Source organism: Pinus tabuliformis, chromosome X, assembly GCF_031772625.1.
Source record: "Pinus tabuliformis cultivar Carrire ecotype Pingquan chromosome X, CPIR1, whole genome shotgun sequence".
Lineage (NCBI taxonomy): Eukaryota > Viridiplantae > Streptophyta > Pinopsida > Pinales > Pinaceae > Pinus > Pinus tabuliformis.
Genome location: NC_142308.1, coordinates 1,415,429,325 through 1,415,450,572, shown reverse-complemented (window position 1 = coordinate 1,415,450,572; position 21,248 = coordinate 1,415,429,325). Strand labels below are relative to the sequence as shown.

General features: G+C 36.1%; 1 protein-coding gene across 1 annotated transcript in view; it reads right to left on the bottom strand.

The window, feature by feature from the left end:
• Nucleotides 1-11,948, bottom strand: part of LOC149145338 (inorganic pyrophosphatase TTM1-like) — a 220,988-nt gene extending 209,040 nt beyond the window's left edge. The window contains exon 1 of the mRNA XM_089447507.1: nt 11,569-11,948. Coding sequence (XP_089303633.1) covers nt 11,569-11,914 — 346 coding nt within the window. The 5' untranslated portion in view covers nt 11,915-11,948. The remainder of the gene's footprint in view (nt 1-11,568) is intronic.
• Nucleotides 11,949-21,248: the final 9,300 nt, after the last annotated feature.

Genomic DNA, 21,248 nt, shown 5'->3' with positions numbered 1-21,248 from the left:
ATACATGGTTCCTTCTTATTAGAAACCTTATGGCCCACCTCCTTATATTTTCAGGAGGTCATATAGTATGTTGATTCCATCATGCCTTTAAGTAGTATGACAAACTTATGCCTTCATGTATTCTTCATATGGAAGAGCTCTTTCTTCTTCAATCATGCTCATGAGATAGAGCATTCTAACCATTCTAGCTACAATTAAGTGATGACATGATTGTATCTATCTATTACAGTTTACCAAATATATGCATACCTTTTTCTTCACGTGATCATCTAGAATTCCTTTAGCAGCTTCCTTTCCCTTGCTTGAAGATGGAGGAGTACTAAATTATCATGTTGCACTTTTCTATCATCATACCTTCATTCTTTCAAACTGTGGAGCCCAAAGTAGGTGGAATGAAGACTGTCTATGTAACTCTTGCTTCCTCCAAGTAGAGATGAAGCTTTTCAACAAAGATTCTGATGTGTTGAAAAGTGTAACTAGGTTCGGTCTTCATAATGACATGTAATTATGATTTTAATTTTTATGTAATGAGATGTAAAGAAAAAAAAAATTAGAATTATTGTATTGACTTGCTTCATGGGTTTCATGAGCAAGAGATTTTGTATTTGAGTCAAGACTGTGAAAATTCCTTAAACCTGAGAATTCTTACTGCAACACTGATGATATTTCTTCTACTTGTCAGATTTACATAAACAAGTTATTGCAGTTTCCTACGGCAAACATCGAAATACATACACTGCAGCCCACACCATTTAAATAATATGCCGAAACAAGAAACTGAACAATAGAGAAGATACACACAAATGACACAGTTGTTTTTGGACAAATGTCCCCGAAAAAACTCAATGCGGGAAAACGGTGCAACAGATCTGAGGGTTTTATTATTAAGAAAAAGTATTTATGAATACAATCGTTGGATGCCCTCCCAACAATCTAGTTACAGAGAAAATCACTTGGCAGAAGAAATTAGTGAGATTACCTCACTCTACACTGCAAGCCCCGGCTGATCTAGCAACTGAACCACAAGTTCCTCGGCCACTTCTGTGTTGCCCCTGCATGGGCCTTACCCTACGTCAGCTCAACTAGAAATCGATTTGCCCTCAGAAGCCTATTCCAACCCTCTTGTCTCATAAACGTCAAGTTCCTCAGCAAACTCTGACTTCTGCACTGGAAGCTACTGCGCTGCTCTGCACGCGGCCTGTGTGAGCCCTTCATGGCTCTGTGTCACCCTCTTTGCCCTCTGCACTATCTCCTATGTGTGTCTCTCTGCCTCTCTACTGAGTATTTTTGGCTGCGAAGAAGATCCTCCAACCAAAAATCTCTTTGCCCCCCTCTGCGTGATCACTACGAAATCACTGTGCTGCCTCTAGCTTCAGCAATTCGATCGAACTAATCAACTCTCTGTGTGTCTTCCAAATGACCCTCAAGCTTCCTTAAATAATCTCCTCGTTGACATTCAACAATCCAGATTTGAAGCTAATCAATGGCTAAGATCATTTCTGCTTGATCCTCGTCTTCTTCTAGAAGTTACACCCATAGTTAGATTAATACCCATTAATTATTTTATTTTCCTAAGTTTAGACTCAGGGTCCTCTACATTTCCACAATCTTCAATCGCTCAGCTGCACAAGCCATACTCTCTTTTGCATGAATTCATTTTTTTGTTACGCTGACCATTCCAGCTTCTACACATCTCTCACGTTTTTTCTCTACACGCAGTCATTGCTGCTCCCTTCAGCCCCTCTCCACACCTGCAAAACATATTTAAGAAAAACGTGGCTATCTCACACAGCTTTCAATGTTGTCATCCCTCACCCTTCACGCTGTCATCTGCAAAACCCTCATAGTCTCCACGCTGCATCTCCTCAGTATTATCCACGCCAGACCTACGCCCATCCACGCCTGTACGCAAGCTTCCCCATCGTGCTGCCCATCCTCGTCCCTTCACACTGATCCTCGCTCTGATCCGCATCTTGTCTTTCTGCGATTTGTCCAAGTCTCGAAATCACCTTCGCCGTCTTTTTTTCTCAGTCTCCTCATGTCGTCCGACCTGCACAAGTGATAACCAAAGCAAGTCGAAAATCTTTCAAGTCTATGTGGCTAGGGTTTTAGGTATTCGACTTTCATTTGGGTTATTTTCTTAGCGTATCTTTTGTTATGATGTTGTGTTTTTAACATAAAAAATAAAATAAAAAATCAATTTTTAATTTTTTTTTGATATGGTTAGCGTGGTTAGTTTTAGAATTAAATTTTTGTTCATTTACCTTTAGTTTCATTTAACTCAAGTTTTTGATTTTAGACTTTAGATTTATTTAAATTTAGTTTTGTTTTATTTTTAGTTTCATAAATCAAAAAGTATAAAAATTACAAAAAAAAAAAAATAATGAATCAAAAAAAAAACATAAAAAGTTTTAATCCTTAGTTTTTTTTATTTTTGATTTTATTTTTTTTAGGTGTTTTAGATTAGATTTTAATTATTTCAAGTTTTGATTACTTTACTTTTAGTTTAGATTTAAATTTTAAGTTTTGTTTTAAAAATATTAAAAAAAAAAAAAATTCATAAAAAATTATAAAACTTTAAAAGGCATAAAGAATTTTTTTTCTTATAGTTTAGATTTAATTTAGTTTAGATTTTAATATTATTTAGATTTTTTTATTTAAAAAGTTTTGTTTTATCTGAAAAATATAAAAATATTTTGGGAATTTTTTTTCTTGCCTTGGGAATTTATCACGCTTTATTTTTTCCTGCTGAGGCTAAAATTTTGATTAATCTTTTATGTGATTTGGCATGCTTGAATGATCATGAATGTAATATCTAGTTTGTGTTTAAAAATCACGTGGTTGTGTATCGAGCTTTATCTTTCGAAGTTTTAAATTGCTAGATCATCGTTAAAACATTGTGAATTTACTAGATATCTTGCATCGTTCAAGTTATTTGATGATAAATGATTGTTTTACACGGTTTACATTTCTGCAACATCTAGTAAGTAATCGTTTAAACATCAAACCCATAAGGCACTGGTCCATTAAATTAATAAAATTAATTTAGTGCTTGTTCCTTCGTGTCTCCCAATCCAACTGGTTCACAGTTGGTCGTCCATTTCCCTACAGGGTCTACCCCCCTTAGCCGCAGGAGACAGGCTTAAACGGAGAGATCGGGGATCAGAGTGATAGCCCCCGGTCTGAGCGTTGTCGTGACAATCTGTGCGACAACATTTTTTGGCGCCGTTGCCGGGGACAGAGTTTTTTCTGTCCTTGGTTTATTCGACATTCATCATTATTTCTTCTTTCTTATTTTTCATTTGAGCTAGCAGAGTCAAAATTTTTGGGCATCGTCTCATCTTTTATGCCATTCATTAGCCTGTCAAACGGCCAACATTCTTTGACGTCTTTTGATCTTTTCATCACCTTATCTTTCGTCATATCAGCAACTACTCTTCGGTTCATTTCTTGTTTGGGTGGCAACTCCAATTTTTTTATTTTTCCCAGACAAGAAGCCTCCCTCATATCAGCTTGTTTGTTGCTTTTTGGATCCTAGAATTAGATTCATTGTTCAAGTGGCGACTCCACTTCTTTCATCCATTGATTTTCTTGAGCACAGATCTCGTTCTATCATCCATTTGGTCCCTAGTTATTCATCATGGATTATTCATTTAAACCATGTCATTTTACTGATAATCTCCATGATTTTCCGAAAGAGGCCATTTCTAAATTATTTTTGTTCTCAGGTGGTGATTCAGTCGCTGTTAGACAGCATTTAAACAGGTTTACTTGTGTAATGATCATATATTGTAGACTTCCTCAATATAATCATGAAGATGTCAAGATGCGTCTATCTGTCCATTCTTTAAAGGGTGATGCTTTGAACTAGTTTAATAATTGTCCTGAAGATTCTTTCACTTCTTTACAAGACATTGTCGATGCTTTTAAAGATAGATATGGTGATCCAGATAGCTAGCTTTGCGCCCCTAAAATTGTGCAATAGAATGAAAGTAATCTTGTAAAAGGTCCAACTGTCGATGAAAGATTCCAAGACAATTCTTCATATCAGAATGTGCCATCCACCTGTACCATTGCAGATCAAATCTATGATAGTGGAAAAGCAGGGACAAATTGTAAAAATAGTGTTGACAATGAAAAGGAAGATCAGAAGCAAATTATACAAGAACTAATGCGGCTGGTAAAAAATATGGAGTTCAATCAAACTAATTACGCTAATGATGTGAGAACTTTATGCACCCACCTGGAAAAACGTAATAAGGAGAAAGAAATTATGCAAAATCAGCATGCTAAGGAAATTGAGGCCATGAAAACTAATCATGACACAGAAATTAGTTTTATGCAAAGCAAGTTATCAGGCTTAGAGGAAAATATGACAAACATGCAAGCAAATCATAAGGAAGAGATAAACTCTATGCAGTATTGCTTGATGACCATAAAGGAAAAGAACGATAAAGTAATAAAAGATATGGAAGAAAACCATGCCAGGGAAATTAGTGCTATAAAGGTTGAACACTTTAGTCATATGGATGCCATTAAAATACAGTTTCAGAAATTTCAACAGCAATCGGAAGATGAAAGAAACCAAGGAATGTCAATAGATCAGAAGCCTCCTTATCTGTTACAGCAAGCTCCATCTTGTTATGAGGTTCTTTGTTCCATTGAAAATTGTCTGGATGAAAGGGAAATTAATAATCAGATTGATACTCACACGGTTAATCCACCAGTCATTCAAGATCAAGTTATAACTCATGGCACCTGTGAGATTGGTCCATCATCCTTGGCAGGGCAGATGCAGAATGAAGAAATACATGTCACGCATATCTTGCATACTTCATCTGAGAGTTTTGAAGCAAAAAGTTCCACGTCATCAATAATACAGCCTACTAGGAAGAAAAAGAGCAAGAGGAAGAAAATGAGAAGAAGATTTGATGCATCAGACGGCCGCGAGCAACTTGATTTTCGGATAGGAAAGAGTCCTACCATATGTAGAATTGGACATGGCACATCCGACAAGCAGCCGACAGATTTGCCTGAAAGCAGGCAAATGCTCAATATACACTATATTGAACACATCTGATGCCATGGGGCATCCCCTGTATTTCTAACCTTACTCCTTGTTTTTTTCAGCATTTTCATTTCTGTTTTAGGATTAGATTTACTTTTCATGTTACTAGATAGTTAATAAATGAAGAGCTTTTATCTTTCCTGTGCTTAATGTTATATGATGATTTTTGGATGGACGCTACTTATTTCTGTTGTGTGTTGCGTGGATGCAGATTCTGGATTCTCACGTTCCTACAGTGCAGCAACGTGTCCCCAAGTAGAGCCAGATGTTGACCACTACCGGTCAACTACCCATAGCAGTACACCCCCTTTTCTTCGCAAAAAGGGATATCGCTTGATCGACATGTCCGTGCCATTCGACAGTCATCGTCGACTTGATCATACTATGTTGTAAACCCAGTCTACATGTGTGAATTGTAAATAATCTTAGCAGATATGAGTCATGTATGTAAATTGCCTAGGTGGAGCTAATTTCCTAGTGATAATCTACGTTCCGGAAGGTTTTTTGTCTCACCGATCTATGATCGGCAGAGTTTTCCTTCAGCCTAACCCAAAGTCGGAATGGATTTTGTCATTAGAATCTTAGGAGAATCCTAGTGTGTTAATCTGCTAGATTATAGTTGTGTCGCAGAACTGGGTGGTTTATGAGGGTCTAAGTCAAATGGGTTCTCCCCCTTGAGATGTAAAGTTGTAAAAGTCATGATGTAAAGTGTCTTGAGGGTTAGAAAATGTTTTAATCCCCTCATAAGTCCCAAGTCCTAGGTCTAGGTGATTTTTCCAAAGGCTAAGTTCGAGGATCCATTTAAAAATAAATTTAAAATTTAAAAATAACTAAAAAATAAAAATTTAAATAAAAATAAAAAAAATAATAAAAAAAAAAATAAAAACTTAAAAATAATAATATTTTTGAGTAAATAAATGCAGAATTTCAATTTTTAATGCATTAAAAAATTCAACGGATGAGATTAAGAGATGTCCTGATCCTCATTGACGGTCGAGATCATTTTGACATGGATCACTCGAACTAGCTGTTGGGAATTTTTCCTTTAAATAGAGTGATATTCATTTGAAAGAGGATTTGATCTGAGAGTCTAGTGCTAAAGAAAGCTCTCTTGTAGTCATTTTTTGTGCAATAAAGAAGACTTTGGGGTTAAAAATCTTGCTGGTGTTACTCTTCTGAAAATGTTGTAAGATTGTTCTATTCTTTCTGCATAATTTTATTTTCAGCCATTAATGATAGCTTAATGAAGATTGATCTAGGCACAGGTATCTTGTCTGATCTTTGGGGTTTGAATGATAGTTTAGATTCTGAAATATAGTGGCAGGTATCTCCATTTGATCGGGATTTCACTATTGTTTTCTCCTTCTATGTTGATGGTTGATTTTAAGTTGTGCAGGAAATCCTTTTTTTCAGATTACCGGGCATTAGGGGAAGTTCTCGGCTGAACCAGCCAACTCCCGGGCTGTGTTTTCTGAAAGAGCCCAGCCAGTTCTTGATCCCGGGCTTATCATTCGAAATAATTTTTATGAATGCATGCAGGGTTTTCTGAAGCGTTTTACATTAAAATTAAATTCTGATAATATTACTGTGATTATTGATAAATCTGGCTGCTTAAGAGCTTTCAGTTTGTAAATACTGTAAATTTTGCTGGGTTTAGGGTTTTTAGTTTTGTTTTATGCACATATCATTTTTGGGTGATCTTTCATTTCAGGTTGCAGGGTTTTCTGAAGGTTTCCGAGGGTTTGATCAGATCTTTGCTATTCCTCAGGGTTTCATTGTGTTACAAGGGCATTTTGAATTTTTTTTTTTTGGAGGCAAATCTACATTTCCACAATCTTCAATCGCTCAGCTGCACAAGCCATACTCTCCTCTGCATGAATTCATTTTTTTGTTACGCTGACCATTCCAGCTTCTACACATCTCTCACGTTTTTTCTCTACACGCAGTCATTGCTGCTCCCTTCAGCCCCTCTCCACACCTGCAAAACATATTAGAAAAAAAAAAAAAACGTGGCTATCTCACACAGCTTTCAACGATGTCATCCCTCACCCTTCACGTTGTCATCTGCAAAACCCTCATAGTCTCCACGCTGCATCTCCTCAATATTATCCACGCCAGACCTGCGCCCATCCACGCCTGTACGCAAGCTTCCCCATCGTGCTGCCCATCCTCGTCCCTTCACACTGATCCTCGCTCTGATCCGCGTCTTGTCTTTCTGCGATTTTTCCAAGTCTCGAAATCACCTTCGCCGTCTTTTTTTCTCAGTCTCCTCATGCCGTCCGACCTGCACAAGTGATAACCAAAGCAAGTCGAAAATCTTTCAAGTCTATGCGGCTAGGGTTTTAGGTATTCGACTTTCATTTGGGTTATTTTCTTAGCGTATCTTTTGTTATGATGTTGTGTTTTTAACATTAAAAAAAAAAAAAAAAAAAAAAAAAAAAATCGATTTTTAAATTTTTTTTGATATGGTTAGCGTGGTTAGTTTTAGAATTAAATTTTTGTTCATTTACCTTTAGTTTCATTTAACTCAAGTTTTTGATTTTAGACTTTAGATTTATTTAAATTTAGTTTTGTTTTATTTTTAATTTCATAAATCAAAAAGTATAAAAATTACAACAACAAAAAAAAAAAAAATTAATAAATCAAAAAAAAAACATAAAAAGTTTTAATCCTTAGTTTTTTTTATTTTTGATTTTAATTTTTTTTTAGGTGTTTTAGATTAGATTTTAATTATTTCAAGTTTTGATTACTTTAGTTTTAGTTTAGATTTAAATTTTAAGTTTTGTTTTAAAAAAAAAAAAAATCATAAAAAATTATAAAACTTTAAAAGGCATAAAGAATTTCTTTTCTTATAGTTTAGATTTAATTTAGTTTAGATTTTAATATTATTTAGATTTTTTGATTTAAAAAGTTTTGTTTTATCTGAAAAATATAAAAATATTTTGGGAATTTTTTTTTCTTGCCTTGGGAATTTATCACGCTTTATTTTTTCCCGCTGAGGCTAAAATTTTGATTAATCTTTTATGTGATTTGGCATGCTTGAATGATCATGAATGTAATATCTGGTTAGTGTTTAAAAATTACGTGGTTGTGTATCGAGCTTTATCTTTCGAAGTTTTAAATTGCTAGATCATCGTTAAAACATTGTGAATTTACTGGATATCTTGCATCGTTCAAGTTATTTGATGATAAATGATTGTTGTACACGGTTTACATTTCTGCAACATCTAGTAAGTAATCGTTTAAACATCAAACCCATAAGGCACTGGTCCATTAAATTAATAAAATTAATTTAGTGCTTGTTCCTTCGTGTCTCCCAATCCAACTGGTTCACAGTTGGTCGTCCATTTCCCTACAGGGTCTACCCCCCTTAGCCGCGGGAGACAGGCTTAAACGGAGAGATCGGGGATCAGAGTGACAGCCCCCGGTCTAAGCATTGTCGTGACAATCTGTGCGACAACAGGTCCCATTAAAAATAATTAATTATTTTAATAAAATTGTTTCTGGGTGGAATTTCCCAAAACGCTTTCTGGGTTCTTTGGAATACATGTGCCTAAGCCTCTCTGCAAAATTTGAGACTAGAGCACATTCGATGCTACCAGAAATCAACAAAGACTCCCATTGCGAGTCTTTAGGAATTATTTGTCATCTAGTCATAAAATGATAGAGTCATTGTCATGTAATGAAGTCATGTTACACTTTGTAAAAGGTCAAAATTGTCTATGTAAAGTATCCTCCAAGACCTTCTCACTTATCCTCTTCAAGTCAGCCTACAACAATGGAAGAAATTGCTAGAAGATGGCCTACCTACTTGAGCTCATGTCGGCCTAAGGCGCATGAGGTGAGGTGTATAAGTAGCCACACTCGACCTCACTTAGAGGCAAGCAACTCGACAAGCATTTGGTGAAGAAGAAGTACGAAGAAGAGGCCACAAAGAAGAAGTGCGAAGAAGTGATAAGAAGGATTCTTCTGGACATTACGAAGGAGAGTTTCTTTTGGGCAAGCGAAGGAGAGAATATTCTGGGCTAGCGAAGCAAAGTTTCTTCTAGGCATAGCAAAGGAGAAGTTTCTTTTGGGGTTAGCGAAGGAGAGTTTCTTTTGGGGTCAGGGAAGAATGGATTCTTCTAGGATACTTGTTTTGGGTGACCGAGCTAGAGACGAAGATCATAGAGACTGAGATTCTCTAAAAGAAGCAGAGAAGAAGCAGTGTGAAGGATAGAGATTGAGTTTCTCTAGAAGGAGTTGAGGAGAGCAGTTCAAGATCAAGAGGAAAGTCAAGAAAGGGAAGTAGCAGAGCACATCAAGGTTAGTGACAAGGTTCTTGGGAGAATACTAGAGCCAAGGGTCTTTGCCATGGTCTTGGTACTCATCAATTGAAGATCTAGAAGAAGAATTTTGATCATGTTTTCCTCTCAAGAGGTGAGGTTTTGGCCTTGGCTGACAAGCCTACATACTATGTCACTTGTCTTTTATTGTGCATATTGGTAATTGCCTTGATGAAAAGAACACAATAATAACATAACGAAGAAAAGACTATAAGCTAAGAAATAAAAGTATATCACAAGCAATTATCAAGCAGAGAAATCTTTTAACTATCCATGCCCTAGATTTCTCAACATGGTATTGAAGCTTAGGTGCTAAAGTCAAGAAGGGGCATTCAATCAAGAAGGATCGTAGCAGATTCAAGGGCTACCAAGGTCAAGATCTTCAAAACCCTAGATTGAAGAAATCTACACCAACAAGAGTCTTGAAACCATCTTCAAGAAAGAAGGAAGACTAAAACATTCAAGAAGGATCGTGAATCAAGCTCTCTCTCATCAATCTCTCAAGAAGCAAATCCTCTATCAACATCAAGATAAAGGAGGAAGCAAGCATCGATTTCTCAAGTAAGTCTATGACTATATCTGATAATAACAAAATGTCTTTTTGCAAGTAAAGCAATAAATTGGTTGGGGCTGCAAATTTCCTTGCATGGAAGAAAAGGGCAGACCTAAATCTTATTGAGAATGAGATCATGGATCACATCAAGGGGTTGATAACCCAACCTCCAAAGGAAGATACTCACATGCTCGATTCATGAAGGGAGAAGTGAGAGCCCAAAGGATTCTTATAGAATCTTTAAAAGACTCTCTAATCCCATATGTATCAAGGTTGGAAACTGCAAAAGCTAAATATGACAAATTGGTAGAGCTGTTTTCTGAAAGTACTGCAGGAGAAGTAATCTCATTAAGGGAAGAACTCTACAAACTACAGATGTCCAAGGAAGATGGAATAGCTTCATACTTCATGAAGATATCAGAAATTCGAGACCAACTACAAGAGCTAGGAGAAGTCATGTCTGATAGAGAGATGACCACAGTGGTACTGAATGCACTACCGTAAGAATGGGGTAACTTCACTTCAAGTTTATATGGGAAGAAAGAGACTACTCCATTTCAAGATCTATGGTCACTCTGTAAGATCGAAGAAACAAGACTGAAGGCATGTGAAAATTTATAAATAAAAAGTATACTGTAGTGATTAATATTATTTCTTCTACTTATTACCTAAGAAAAAATTTATCTACAATATTCTTACAGCAAATATCAAAATATATTCTACTGCAGCCTTCACAATTAGAACATTGCAGAAAGTAAATGTAAGGAAATACACTGGCACAAATACAAATACAAAAGGCACTAATGTGATGTTGATTCAGCTATAAACAGGATGTTGTGTATGAGGTGAATAATTTGATATTTTACAGTATTATTATAAGATTCTCATAAATTATAAATCCTAAAGATTTTTTGCTTCTTCAATAGTCCAAGCCTGGATTGACTCGGCATACTGAAATACCTGATATTTTGGATAGGCATAAACAAAATCTCAAAAAGCAAATTTTTCCGAAGTATGAAAATGCCTGGCACATACTAGACAAATAATTCAAATGAAAATCCAGCCGATGAGATTCACAATATTTTCTCAGACATCAGGACTTACTATAGCCACCTACTCATATATGATCCAAGTATAGAATACCTGAAATTTACAGATAGTTAGTTCTCTCAAGGAACTATTGAGAATGACAAATGCAATAAACTAGGAAAGCCAATACCAAAGAACTTATATATTGGGTATTCCATAAAGAACAAAGGGAAAAAAATGAAGAGAAGAAAATTTAACTAGATATTTTTTATTCTAGAAACATTCTTCATATGAGTTTATGTTAATTTTAATAAAAGAGATAAAAACAAATCTTTCCTAGGTACTACACATAATTAAACATTGCAGAAATAACCACTTCTGTTTTTTTTCGAAAATGAGAATTTAAGCACTTTATTTGCCTTAGATCCATACAAGTCTACATATGACAATAATGTTCAAATACCAACTGATGTGATGAGTGCTCCACTATTGCATTAGCATTGCTGCAAAATTTCTTCTTCCTATGATGCTCACTGCATTGCAGTTCAAGAACACCATTCCCTACATACCATAAAAACTGAAAGAGCACTTACCATCAAAGTTGCCATCAATAACACGGCTTGAATCATTGTAGTTGTCCATTGAAATTGCAGCAATGCTGGGCATAAAACTTAGCATCTTTTCTGTGAAGACAGTCTTTCCAGCCCCAGAAGGACCAGCTAGTCCTACCACAATAATGCCATCCATGTGCTGAGCAAGGAGTTGGCATGCACGGATTACTACAAAGAAGCCTTTCTCAAATGACAGCAGTTCCGGAATTGGAGCAATTTCATATCTGTCGCAATCCTTCCTTTTTACCAACTGAACTTGATCTCTCAGAAGTCCTGTTCTTCTTGGAGTCAAAGGGGGTAAACTTTTGCTTAAATTGTCCATGGCCATTCAAATATCAAGTCACTCGTTCTCACTCCCTTCAATTTCAAAAAGCATGTACCACGTAAGAGATATGACACGTGTCATTTTTTCAGGTATGCACACACAGAGAAACATTTTAGATTTGCCAAGTCAAAAGAAAGCATGCACATCCATATGCAACGAGACATTACAGATAATAGATAGACTCAACATCTATATGCCCTAAAGTTGATACATACTATAAAATTCAATGTATATCGTAGGGAGGTTCGCAAAGGTCTATAAATTATCAATTCATGACATAAAACATAAAACATAAAACATAGAGATTAATAAAGTTTAAGGGGAAGACAAGAATTTTACAGAAAAACAAGGGGCCAGAAAAAGAAAATCTGTATTGCTGCAAAAGATAGAGAATATTTTTGTGCATAGTCAGTGTTACACATGTTTTATGAGGTTCTATTAACCTAAGTTACCAGGAAATGGAAATGGATGTGGATCCAGATTCAGATCCAGATACAGATCCACCAGATGTTTGAAAAGCCAGGATCTAGATATGGTGGGGAAACACCATGCACAAAAAATACAATAATTTTTTTTTAAAAACATATTCAACATTAAAAATCCAAAACAAATCATGAATCACAACATTAGAATTGAAATCGTTAGATAATTTATAAATTTGAAGGCTGAAATCATCATGCATCATGCATACAAAAAGGATAATCGTAAATACAGAATTTAGCGTCTAATCAATGATCACTCTATTGATATGATGATATAGAGTAGGTATAAATACATGCCCAAAAATGGGTCTACATGATCATTCATTTGAATATTTCAACTCTGTATTGTGATTAACCTGTCATCTTCCCTGACATTTTCCTTGAAATCTAAAAATTTCCATCTAGTTATAATGGTAAATGAATATTCTACATTGTTTGAGAACATGCTACAGTCTATGTATCATATTGTTCTAAGAGGACTCTTCACCTAGAGTTGCATGGGATTGATCTAATTAAATCATTAATGGCATAGCCATCCTTTGTACACTACGCATTATTGTCTATGCATTGTCTCAAAGCTTTCCTATCAGGATTATAAAAAAATGAAAATTAAAATATTGATGTCTTAACCTTTCCTGCTACAATTATCATGTGCCATACAGCCTATAAGTAATTAATAACTTATACAAGTATACAGCCTACAGCTTACTAATAAGTAATCTAACTAAAATTCTAAATAGAATATTTGTTTTTGAGGGTTCCAAACAATGCCAAATCCCTTGAAAAAATAAAACATAAACCAAAAACTATAATGTTATTTGTTTGGTATCCAACATGTGAGGGCTAGCTAGCACAGCATCCATTTCAATAGCATGGATGATGGGATTTGTTTCCAGGTTTGAAGGATCCGTTTACGTGGTAGGATCATAAACCCTACGTGGATTTGAGTGGATCCTGTTAGTTTTTGTAGCATCGGAGGTGTTCTAGTCTCAAAACTTTGTGGACAGACTAAAACACAAGAGTTCTCCATAACCCGGAAAATTGGAAATTGTTTCTGGAAATTCCACCTAGAATGTCTCAATTAGATTATTGTTCTATTTTTAAATATTTCCTAAGTCTAAACTTACGAAAACGGGTTAATTAATCAAAATTAATTGAGATAAGGTGTGAATCATCTAGAAACTAACACAGATCGACAGGGAATTAATCTGGGCCCTTGATTAAGTTATAATCTTGGTCGTTGGAGGTCCAACAAAAGATTATAAGAAGTCAATGGGTAGATGTAGAAAACACTTGTGAGAACCATAGAGAGTTTGATTTCCTTGAAGAGTTCGATTTTCCAGAAAGCCAACAGTGCTGGAAGAGTTCGAGCTTCAGTAGGGAAGCAGAGACAGAGAGGAGCAAAGACAGTGAATCCGGAGGAATATTTCCAGATCCGATGAGTGCATTGCAAAGAGAGGCCGAAATTTCTCCAAGAGGCTACGCAGAAGCATCACAAAGGCTTCAAGGGCAATTTGATTTGCTGAGAAAGGAAGACATTTTCAGTTCCAGAGGTCGAGCAGAGGTTCCAAAGGGCCGAAGAAGCGTTTTCCCAATCAACAACAGGTAGGATGGCTAGACTAGCAGTCGATTCAAGCAGCACGTGTGGCAGGCAACATCAGATTGACACAGAGCCTGCGCTGGCCAAGTTGGACGGCTAGCTTTTCAAAGCTCAGACAGTGTCGGGATTGCTCAGAGTGAGGGTAATTCCCTTAGATTATTTTTGCCAGTATTTTCTCTGCGGGATAACCAACATTCGGCACCCAGATTGTACTCAGATAATTTCACTATTGCATAATAATATAAAACCCTCAGTTGGTGCACTGGTTTTCCCAAGTTTGGTTTTCCCGGGGACATTTATCCAAACATAACTATGTTAATTTTGATGTGTGTGTGCTAGCATATTTCTCAGTTTCCAGTGCTATTGTTTTCCGTAGATTTATTTGTGAAGGTTGCAGTGTTATTTATTTAGTATTTATCGTAGCAGATAAATTGTTAAAATAATTAACAATTAGAAGAATAATTTCCAGTCATTACAATAAAATTTTGTAGCGAACTTTTCTTAGCTGCAGACTAATTTCATAGCACGAAATTTTCACATGGCATCAGAGCGTGATTGATCAATCGGGGAGCTCAGAAGTGGAAGAAGAAAATTTCACTGTTCAGAGGGAGCATTAGGCCGAAATTTTTTGGTGCTGCACAGTACCTAGCAAGGCAATTCAAATTGTTGGGCAAGGGTTTGATTTTTAGCGGCAAGCATAGTTCTAAAAATCGGTCGGCTTGAACCGAAAATCGGTCAAACCAACTCGTTCATTGGGCGACCGGGTCAAACTGGCCACAAAACCCAGTTGAAGGGTCCATTTCGACCAAATTTCACAAAAACCGAACCAAACCAACTAATGTATTGCCAAAGTAGCTATACACGCCTTTGGCACCTCTCTGTCATCTAGAATTGCACATTGATTCTCTGCCTCCCCCCCTTTTTTCTTTTATAGGTAATTAGTAACCAGGATAAGGTCGAACAAAGTGGCCTAATCGACTTTAACAAATTCTTGCTCCCAAGTCTTGATTTCGTCCACAGAAATGACCGATATCTTAATTGTGGGATTTTGAGCCTCAACATGATACTTGTAGTATTCGATGACCTTTAAGGGTATCTTATTAGAAACGTTTGGCAGATAAAAAGCCCTAGCAATGCCAATATTCTTGATCATGTTTTAATAGTCTAAGATTCAAATGCCACGACCTCCATAACATCGAACAATTCATTCTTTGAGCTCTTCAAACTTACCTTGGCTTCCCTCGCCATGACTGCCCAACATCTGTAAGGAATCTTTGGTATGCTCATCCAATTCGCCTTGGATAGATACAATACGCGCCACCACTTCTCCTGTTCCATCCTTAATGAGTCTTGACCTAGAATCTTACTTGTAGCCTTCTTCTACTTGTGTCTTGTGCCTCTGTGCTTTATTATTCTTTTGAGTGCAATGAGATCATAGGTATTAATGTTTCAAAAAATTAAGGCATTTTGATCATGTTTCATCATAAGGTAGATCAATTCCTTCAAGAGATGAACGTCAATCCACTCTACCTTTGAAGTATAGATTTTATTTATTTGACTTAAGAGACTCACATATGATGAAGATATGTGAATATGTGCCAACAACCCAGTCCAAACATTGTCTTTTGATTGCGGTTTCTTTGTGACTAGGAAGAGTTGCTTAGTGTTTCTACATGCTTGGTCTTCTTTCTAGTTGCTACCCTCTTTGGGTACTGGCATGCATACTGATTCATTGACACTATATTCAATGATAATGTCGTTGTTCAGCCTTAAATCAGGTTTATTTGTTGGTCTTACAATCCCTTATTTTATTTATATCGTTTTCTTCTTTAGTATCATTCTAACTTTCTTGTTGAATATGATGTGCAGATAGTGCTCACTGTTCTTTGATTATCAATTTATTTAAGCAAATCTTTCAAGAATTTCTAGACGTTGCTCTCCCCCTGAGATGATGCTACTCTAACATTGGCCTATTTCTTCATTACTTCCGTGAACAACTCCCCCTAAGATTAGGTTGAATTTATTTTATCATGAAATCTCAAGTTGCTCCTTTTTCTTTCTCTTCCACACTTTCATAGATTGTCTTTTGTTATTTGCATTTCCTTCATTGTTTGGTCTACTTGCAGTATCTTTCTTCTATCTTGAACTCTTTAGAGTATATAGCAACTCGCAGTCTTTGGCCATATGACCAAGATTGCTCCACAAATAGCATTTTATTTGACCGAGATATGGCAGAAATTGTTTGTATTCTTGTGCTCTTCTTTACAAATAGTTTACATTCAAATGCATTATGCCCAAATTCATTGCACAAATAGCAATAGCCATGAAAACTCTTTGTGTACCTGGTGTATGATTGTCTTCTCTGTTTGCATGCTTGAGAGAGCCTTCCGGTTTGCTGCATCTACTGCTAATAGGCTTTGATTCGCTATCTCTTACATTTTGCAACTACATGTCTAGGTCCATGGCAAGAAAAACACTTGATATCTTTCTCAGGTGTAAAGAATCTCCTTTTTGCAAAATGCATTTTCTTCGACTCATTCTTTTCATTTTGATTATGTTGCTTACCTTCTTCTACATGTCTTTTCAAGGCTGTTGTGTCCTCTTTAGTGGCTAATTTTTGTGAGTTCTTCATGGATACATTCTCTTCTTCTAGCTATTTACAGAATTTGTTCTTTTCTTCTAACTCACTTCTAGCTGAATCAATCTCAACGTCTAACCTTCTTCTTTCTCTTTTAGTCATCTGCTCATTACCTCTTCTATTCTTCTTGCTTCTAATGATTCCTTAGGCTAATGATTCCCTCCTTGTATTCATGCTCTCTTTCATCACATATCTGCACCAATTTCTTCAAATCTTTGTTTTCATTCTTCAATATTTCTATTTCAGTCAAGGCTATGTCAAGCTTGGCTTGTTTTTCCGCTGTCTTTTCTTCATGGCAATAAGGTCCATTCACACTAGCAGAGACCTTATTTAACTGAACCCTTTCTTTTTGACATGGATTTTTCTTCTTCCTCTTTCTCCTCTTTTTTTGTACTACTGCTACTAGTCTCTCCTTCATGAATAAGCTGCAATCTATCCCAAATTTCTTTTGCAGATGTTAAATCTATTACTGTATCAAGATCTTTATTATGAAGATTGTTAAACATAACACACTTTTACTTAGCATTCCATTGTTCTTCTTCCGGGGAGTCTTTATAGAATCCATCACATACTAGTTTTCATACACCGGGTCCATAAGCTATCAGTTAAGATTTTACTTTATCTCTCCATTCATAAAATTTTGTTGCACTCAACACAAGTACACTTTGATAGTCCATGACTCAAGCAGACCTACCTTCAAGTTGTTACGAGTTGATGAAAACTTGACTAAACTGGGGGGAGTGAATCAGTTTAGTCCATTCATGGACGTTAATATTCTTTTCTTCAAACACATTAATTGAAACATTAAATGAGCAACTCAACAAATAATGACCAGCAGATTGAATATGTGAACAAGAAGTAATAAGCAAATTAAAACATCACATCAGCACATAATAACAACACATATTGATACCAGATATAAGTGGAAACCCATAAAGGGAGAAAACCATGATTTTGTTATTGTTGTGATGCAAAGGCAAGCTCCTACTCCTTATTACATCTAATTTTCTGTAGGCTCCAACCTACAGGAGGTTGCTACCTCAATTTTCTACAAGCTGCAATATGCAAGGAAGCTCCAACTCCCATAGATTTTATGTAGGCTACAACCCACAGGAGGCTCCTACCTCAACAGGTTCCAACCTAGTCATAAATTCTGCATATCTCCATCTTCATTTCTGCCTCTTCTTTCCTTCAAATCTGCTTCACATAAGCTTCAAATGTGCTAGTTAACTACTGCATAACACCTCAATCAGCTCTCACACATTCTCCAACTCTCTAACCTCATCTTGCCTTCCAAAATCATATCTTTTATAGAAATAGTTTGTTGGTTGTTTGTATTCCACATAATAATATGAAGTGAACAGGTTTGACTCTTTCCCTTCCACTCATTCATTTCCAAACTCTTCACATTTTGAATATATTGGAACACAAAAATAAAAGTTCCACCCAATATTATTTCCATCCACTTGTAATGATTAAATTCATCAACATAATGCCAACATCGTGTAATATTATAGGAATAACATATGACTATATAATTGAGCATTAATTCCTCATAATCAATGACAACATTTCTCATTAATGCATCACAAAAAAAAAATATCTACAACATATTTTCCTTTGCCTTGGACATGCATCACAACATCTTCATGTCATTGTCTCAGCAGCCTTGCATTTTCTGTCATGGAGTCTTGCCTTGCATCACAAAAAAATTTCTCCAACAAACCAGTCTTGCTACTTCTTTGCCATGCAATCAAATCAATATGTAATAAAAATATATGAAACAGACTGTTCTCCTTAAGTGTGCCATCACCAATAGATGTGCCATGATATTTTCTTGCTCTGTTACCCTTTGTTGTTCTTGTTGTTCCTTTGTCGTCACCTTCATCTTTTGCTGTCAAATATCCCTGCACCATACCTTGCTACTCCTATTCCTTTGGATCTCTTTTGCCTTCGCTACCCTTGTGTTGCTCCTTTGCAATCAATGACAGTAATGCCATCAATCTCCCCTTTTGGCATTGATGGCAAAACTTCGCTCCTCCCCCTTTTGTCCTAAGAAACACTTCTTGTCACTTCTACTTACCTTCCCCTTTGACATCAATGGCGAGGGGTTCTAGTTTATAGTGAAAATGAACAGGAAGGGGTTATTTAATGCTTGCACAAAACACCCTTGACTAACAGCGTTTCGTTGAGTCCTGTCCAATGGACTTAATTTCTTTCCCTTTACTGATGCTTCAACCTTTATCCTTATGATTTTATCCAACATTAGCAATTTCGTTTTAGATTCACACAACAATTTGCAGGCAGTCTTTGTCATTTTTTGCACAAACAATAAATTGATCTTTGTGTGTCTTTTATTTTATTTTGCAGTCTATGTAATATTCGACATCGAATACATAACTTTTGTTACATCTTCAAGTGGATAATAAAAAAAATGGACTGTAAGTACATGGCCATAGACTTTCAGGATGATTGTCCCTAGAGCATCGAATGAATTGTTTTGAATTCAAGCTCTATAGCATTCCACCAACTTCTTGTATCCAGATTCTTTGAATAGAGATCCACAATGGTAACTCACTGATAAATAATACCCATTTGTATAACATTGCCTTGACCATATACAAACTAGGAATGCCAACATTCAGTGCTAATTCTGAGAAATAATATTATGACTAGGTCCCCTTATATATTGGATATCCATAATCAAACTGGGCATAATGCAAGTGTAATTCCTTCCTAAGTCGATGATGATATTCATATGGGTTTCTCATTTGGTGTTCCATTACCCTGTTGTATTTGTCGCTCTTCTCAGTTTGGCCAAGGGAAACCACGACTCTTCCTTTTGACATTTACTAGAATGAGTGTGTATATATATATTTGACCAGGATTGCATTAATGTTTACACAGTGTCTTTACTCTTTAGCAATATTGCCCTGATTTCTTGTAGATCCAGTATTAGAAACTCTTCTTCTTGTTGGATAGAAGCTACAAAAAGGATCTTCAATCAAGGTCGCAAGCATCAAGAATTTCTTCGTTGACTCCTTCATGCAGAGCTTAGAGAAAAAACACTCTTCCAAACCAAAGGATCACAGAGAAATCCCTTGACTGGATTTACTCATTCATTGTTCTTTTGTTGGTTGCTTTAGTCAACTTTCATAGATCTGCTAGTTGTATAATCCTGCCATAGAATGGACAAGCAGTTAGCTTGCAATGAGAGCCGATTCTTGTTGGTCATAGGGACAAGAATAGAAAATGCGTTGTATGGAATTTAACGATGGTTTTACAAAAGTTTTCACAACCGAATCTCTTCTTCATGCCACAAGATGAACACGTTGCTTCAGGTTCTTGCAACAAGATCCAAAGGTATATCGCTATTTGCACAAGAACTTAAAACAAATTTCCACTGGTATATCGCTATTTGCACAAGAGCCGAAGGTTTTAAGTCTGCTCACAACAATATCAAAATGAATCCCTTAACTTTTGTATCTTCGTGATCTCTTGGCTCCTTCGCTAGACCTTTCAAATAATTAACCATGACATCACGATCAAAATAACACTTGGAGCAAGATTCGTTACTATAATGCAACTAGCATTATGAGAAGTCATCAATTATATTGTCTCATTGTTCCCGTCGAGAATAATAATTAGGGCACAAAACCCTAATTTGTGCCAATAGCATTATAATGGATGAGTCCTTGTATAATTTGGAGGAAGCGCTTTGTATCGATAGATGGCTAGTCAAAACCTCGAAATTTTTTTATCTATCATACCCTATCGAATCTCTATACACTGACTTCTTTCACACTGGGTTCCATTCGCCAAATCTTGAACGCTACATATGGATAATGTTGATAATGCATTGATATCATTAATAAAAACGCATTGTAACATGTGCCCATGCGGTATATTGAAAGCATATTGCAATGCTTTTCAATTAATGTGAGAGCGGTTGTTGACCACTATGTGTCAACGACCCATAGCAGTACACCCCCTTTTTCGCAAAAGGGATAGCGCCTGATCGATGTGTTTCTACCATCCAACTATCATCATCAGCGTGATTGTCATGTTATAATGTAAACCCATTCTGCATATATGTGATGTAAATTATCTCAGCGCATCTGTGTCACATATGTAATTGCCTAGGTAAACCTAATTTCTGGTAACAATCTACATTCCGGGAGGTTTTTTGTCTCACCGATCCATTCTCGGATGGACAGCAGAGTTTTCCTTCAACCTTACCCCAAAGCCGGAATAAATTTTGTCACCAGAATCTTAGGCGAGTCCTAGTGTTATAGATTGAGTCTGTGTAAAAATGATTTGGGAATAATCCTAACTATTTGGTTAGATTATTTTATTACAAATTGCCTAGTCTACTGGATTATATTTGTGTCACAGAAATTGATAGTCTGTGAAGGTCTATTTTAGATGGGTTTTCCCCCTTGTGATGTAAAAGATATGAAAATGATGATGTAAAGTGTCTTGAGAGTTGGAAAAATAATTTATCCCCTCATAGGTTAATTAATTAAATTTTATGGCCAAAAATTAACTAAAATCCTAAGCCAAAAATTTAATTAATTATAGTTCCTAGGTAAATTTAAATTTTCCAAAGGCAAAATT